The sequence below is a fragment of the Elephantulus edwardii genome, unplaced genomic scaffold (genome assembly GCF_000299155.1).
Source record: "Elephantulus edwardii isolate Elephantulus edwardi_28Jun2011 unplaced genomic scaffold, EleEdw1.0 scaffold00063, whole genome shotgun sequence".
Taxonomy (NCBI): domain Eukaryota; kingdom Metazoa; phylum Chordata; class Mammalia; order Macroscelidea; family Macroscelididae; genus Elephantulus; species Elephantulus edwardii.
The window spans coordinates 3,010,903-3,016,511 of record NW_006399813.1 but is presented as its reverse complement, the minus strand read 5'-3'; the positions used below and the strand labels follow the sequence as shown (position 1 = coordinate 3,016,511).

The window sequence follows — 5,609 nt, the reverse complement described above, 5'->3', positions numbered from 1 at the left end:
ATATATATCTTCAACAATTTAACAAAGACAACTCAATCAGAAAGTCAGCAATAGACTTGAACAGATATTTCACTAAAGAAAGCATTTAAATAGTCACCAAATACAAGAAAAGATGGTTAATATTCTCAGCCATCAATGCAATAAAATTCAATGAGTTGTCATGGAGTTGGAAACAATCCATGGAATTAGAGTTGATCCTCTCATTGGTTTTCAGAGGCTGGAAAGTGCACGAGAGGAAATTGTCCATCTCTTTTCCCTCAGAGCAATAGGTGGTTTCAAACTGCCTGTCTTTAGGTTGACAGTGCAACTCATTACCCACACTAGGCTATCAGAGTTCTTTTCATTATCCATCAGGGAGATACAAATGAAAACCACAATGAGGTACCATTTCACTTAGAGAGGGACGTCATGCTTGGGAGGGTGGAGGGACAGCACAGTAGAGGAAGACCTTCAATGAGATGGACTGATTCAGTCACTGGAGTAATGGGGATAAGCGTGTCAGAAACAGTAAGATTGGCAAGGGATAGAGCAGGATTTAGGGCTGTTGTATATAGGGTCGCTATGAGTTGCAGGCGACTCGATGCATATAACAACAACAGGATGCTTAAGATACAAGACAGAAAAATAACAAATGTTATTAAGAGTGTGGGAAAACTGGAATCTTGATCCACTGCTGGTAGAAGTGCAAAATGGTAGTACATTTATTATGGAAAACACTACAGTGGCTGAAAGTACCACATGCATGACCCAGCAATTCCATTTCTAGGGATACACACAAAAGAGCGGAAAGCAAAGGCTCAACAGAAGTTGCATACCAGTGTCCACTGTAATACTATTCACAACAGTGGAAGAATGGAAGCAACCTAAATGTTCATCAATAGATGAGCAGATAAAATGTGTTACAAACATACAGTGAGGATCTAATCAGCTGGAAGTCCTGACACATGCCACAAAAGGGATAAAGCATGAAGACATTACACTGAGTAAAATGTGTCACAAGAAGACATAATATACCCTCACTTAGATAAAAAGACAAGAATAAGCAAGTACTATGCGCAATTTACTAGTGGTAAAACTGGGGCAAGAAACGGGAAGAAAAGTGAAGTTACTGCTTATGTTTAAAACTTTTTGTTTATACTGATGGAAAAATTACAGTGATTAAAACCAGACAAGCAATTAATATGTTGTTGTTGTTGTTAGGTGCCATCGAGTCGTTTGCGACTCATAGCGACCCTATATGTACAACAGCCCTAAACTCCGCTCTGTCCTGTGCCAATCTCATTGCCTCTGACACACCCATCCCAATTACCCCAGTCACTGAATCAATCCACCTCATAGAGGGTCTTTCCCTCCTGCGCTGTCCCTCTACTCTACCCAGCATGATGTCCCTCTCTAAAGACCTGTCTCTCCTTACAACATGTCCAAAGTATGTCAGACGAAGCCCCAGAATCCTTGCCTCCAAGGAGCAGCCTACTTTAACCCTCTCTAGAATGAATCTGTTTGTTTTCTTGGCAGTCCATGGTACATTCAATACTCTTCTTCAGCACCACAGCTCAAAGGCATCAATTCTCCTTCTATCCTCCCTAGTCACTGTCCAACTCTCTGATGCATAACAAGTGACTGCAAAGACCATGGCCTGTATCAGGCGCACCTTAGTCTCCAGAGAGACACCGCTGCTCTTGAGTACTTTAGAGAGGTCCCTAACCGCAGACTTTCCCATTGCAATACGTTTTTTGATTTCCTAGCTACTGGTGCTAATATACTAAATAGTATAATTACTATCAGTACTTGTATACCTCTAAAAATTTGATTGGCAAAACTTGTGTGATAGATTTACAACACAAAGAATAGCTGCGAAAGTTGTTTATGTACAACCAAACACCTCATGAGATTTGCTTCCTTGATTTAGAGGTTTAGGGTCATAGTCTGAAAGGGCATTCCTGTTAGATGGTCTAATAATGTGTTTAGTTTCTGATCTATCAACCACTACAGTGTATAGTGTCTGGAGTTTAAAAAGCTTGCAATTAGCCGACCAAGGCACAACTACTCCTCTGAAGCAAGAGAGGACATAGAGTCAGGGAGGAGGATATGGAATGTATAGCTAATTAACTGCCTCCAGATCTGCCTCTCTTACACATGGAAATAATCGCCTACTCTTATTAAACACTTTAACCAAAGATCCAAGAGAAGAATCATAATCAAAAGAAGAATAATATAGAACACAATTTCAAATTTTCATGAACTACAGACATTTCATATATGTCATACCAGCAGTCAGAACAGGAGATGTGTTACACTGAGAAAGCCTGTAGTCTGAGCCTCCCAAATTACTGAGGAACAATGATGTTAGGTGTTTTATTTTGGGGGGATTTTTTGGAGTTTTTTTAAATTATGTTAGTTTGAGGAATAAGATGCACCTGATTCAGATCACAGTCTTTTCAGTCAGTCGTTATACTGCTGAGAACTGGACACTGAATTAAGGATGACAGAAGAAGAACTGATGCCTTTGAACTGTCGTTTTGGAGAAGAGTAATGAATATCCCATAGACTATCAAAATAACAAACAGGTATGTCTTGGAGAGGATGCCAGAGTACCCCTTGGAAGCAAAGATGATAAAGTTTCATCTCATATATTTTGGGCATGTTGCTAGGAGAGGCTATTTTTTAGAAAATGACATCATGCTTGGGAAAGTGAAAGGTCAGCAAAAGAGAGAAAGACTCTCAACCAGACTGAGTGACATACTGACTGCTGCAATGGTTCAACTGTGTCTAAGATTGTAACGATGTCACAGGCTAGGACAGGGTTCAGATCTGTTATTCACAGGGTTTCTATAAGTCATACTCAACTCAAAAGCACCTAACAACACAACAGACATCCTGGAGCCAGGGAGGCTAAATGAAACTCTAATTTATTTTCATAAAAAAATTCTTAAACCAAAACTATCGTGTGAAGCATTAAAACTAAAAAATTATTTAGGGGGGAGGGTTGGGAAGGGAGAAAAGTGCAACAATGAATGAATGGAAATCCAAAGTCTCTGTAAATTTTTACTGAAATTAATAATAAATTTAAATATAAAAAAATAAAATTTAAAAAATTTAGAAAACAAACAATGGTTTAGCCTAACTATTCTATATAAACTCAAACTTACTAATAGCAACTCACAAGAGCAGACAGAAATCTTATGCAACAGTGAGTTTAAATTCATAGGACAAGAGTAAGAAGGGCTGCCCAACTCAAAGAACATAAGTTGTCACTAAATTGTCTAGTTTGTCAACAACAATAAAAAGTTTTTTGGAAAGGAAATAAAAAGTGCAACTTGATCTTGAAAATCTTTTTCAAATAAGGCAAAAGTAGTTCCTCCAGTGGTTCTTCCTTTCTCAGGCCTAAATGTAAAAGAATACAGAAAAGAAACCATGTACAGAGGATTCACGGAACTGTCAGCAGCTGAGAATGACAAGCTTTTACTTCCACTTCCTAGATGTTCTTAAAACATTAACAAACTGATTCCCTTGAGGATTACTTTTCCCCCTGGTGACTTACCTCTTTAACAGTGAATGTTTCTCCTTGTGCACCTGCTGCCCGCAAAATCTTCAGAAGTGACAGTTTTGGTTGTACCTGATGTAAACATCAAAGAAATCTATTTACAGTTCAGTTAGATTTGCCTACGTAAGCTAACAGATAGCACAAAAGAATTTAAGCCTTTTTTCTAAAAAAGAAAAAAAAAACTAGTAGAGAACTTATCACCTAATACATACAATTAGCCAATGCATAAATAAATTTGTAGGCCATTCGACTATTACTTTCTATCATCCTAAGAACTACATTTTAAAGTGTAGTAAAGACAGACTGTCCAGGAGTGTAACCTGGTGTAAATATTCACTAGATGTTTAAATCTAGACAAATAACCAACTTCAATTTCTTCTTCTTCTCAAGAACAAATAAATTTATATATGCAAATTGTGAAGATTAAAACCTAATACAAAAAAGCACTAAGTGTTCTGCTTACCGTTTATTACTTGAACAACTACTTTTAAATATAATCACCTTCCTCCAAAAATAAACTACCAGCATTATCAAATACACACCTAATTTAATAGAAATTTTTTTCCTTTCACATAGGTCCTCCTCTCCTTAAAAGCAGGTTCATAAAAACTATTTTATTTTATTAATTTTAACGAACATTTACAGAGATTTTGGATTTTCATTCATTCATTGTTATACTTTTTTCTCTGACCCCCTTCCCCCTTCTCTACCCTCCTCACCCCTATTTTTTTTTTTATTTTTATTAGTGTGTGTGTGTGTGTGTGTGTGTGTACCATCAAATTAGATCTGACTGGTTGGTACAGGAAGAGATTGTTCCTGCTTCTCTGGTAGAGCATCTGGTGGATTCAAACCGCGTACCTCTAGGATTGCAGTGCAGCTTCTTGCCCCTAGGTCACCAGAGCTCGCCTAAAAACAACTATTAACATGTTATTTCTTACGTGTTAACATAATTTTCAAATATTAGTCATAAAGTGGTTTTAGGATAACTTTCAATACTAATCAACTTTTCTTTTTCCCTTTTGGCAGAAAATGCCCATTTCCTACATAATCTCACCATCAATGAAATCAATAAAAATGTCAAAATAGGTATCTGTGAATTAAATAATTTTCATTTAAAACAAACAAAAGTAAATCAAAACTCATATTTCCACAGAACAAATTAAAATTTAGTAGTTTTCTTTTTATGCCCTAACAGGACTCTATTAAAGCATGCTCAATGGATAGTTAAATTTTTTCTACTTAAACTACATTTCAGTTCCTTTATCTATTTTCAGCTGACATTCAAATGTTACTTGATTTAATAACAATTAACAATTCAACAACTATTGAATAAAAAGTCAAAAATTCTTGGACTTTTCCTCATCCTTGTATAGAAGGGATAATGACTTTTTATTTACTATCTCTTGATTATCAAGTCTGTCTTTAACTACATACATTTTTTTTCCTTGATGTGTACCATCAAGTCAGATTCAAATGGCACAGGAGAAGACTGCCCTTTGTTGTCCAGCGGGGCATATGGTGGATTCAAACCTCGTGCCTTCGGGATTTCAGCGCAGCTTCTTGTCACTAGGCAACCAAAGCTCCTTTCAACTACATAATTTATAAACACTTATTTCCTGATCTTATGATCATATTTTATGATCTCCTCCTCTCACTGCTACTTGGTTTTGTCAGGTTTGTTGTTGTTATTGTTGTTGTTAAGTGCCATTGAGTTGCAAACAACTCATAGCGACCCTATGAAGGAGAGTCCTCAACGCTTGGGTGTCTGTATTTCATCCTCTCTCCAGGTTCATAGGGCTCCCAGAGGCAAGCTATTACAGAAGTGGATAGGAGTGCTTATTTTAAGACTTTACAAGAAACCACTTTTTTTTTGTACTATGATTTAATCACCGCAAATACCTATTTCTTTCACTCAATACAATATTCTATTCTTTTAATTTAAAGATTTTATCTCTTCTCCCCATCAACAAACGAATGGCTAGAGAAGCTGTGGTATATTCGCACAATGGAATATTATGCTGCATTAAAAAACAAGGAACTCATGCAATATTATTCAAAATGGTTG

The 5,609-nt window shown here is 36.7% G+C and overlaps 1 protein-coding gene across 4 annotated transcripts in view; it reads right to left on the bottom strand.

The window, feature by feature from the left end:
- Window positions 1–5,609, bottom strand: part of MDM4 (Mdm4 p53 binding protein homolog (mouse)) — a 64,985-nt gene that overhangs the window by 31,532 nt on the left and 27,844 nt on the right. For 3 of the 4 annotated variants that reach the window (XM_006887900.1, XM_006887901.1, XM_006887902.1), the window contains one exon: window positions 3,542–3,616. The exons of the other annotated variant lie outside the window; for it this stretch is intronic. In XM_006887900.1, coding sequence (XP_006887962.1) covers window positions 3,542–3,616 — 75 coding nt within the window. The remainder of the gene's footprint in view (window positions 1–3,541; window positions 3,617–5,609) is intronic. 4 annotated transcript variants of the gene reach the window in all.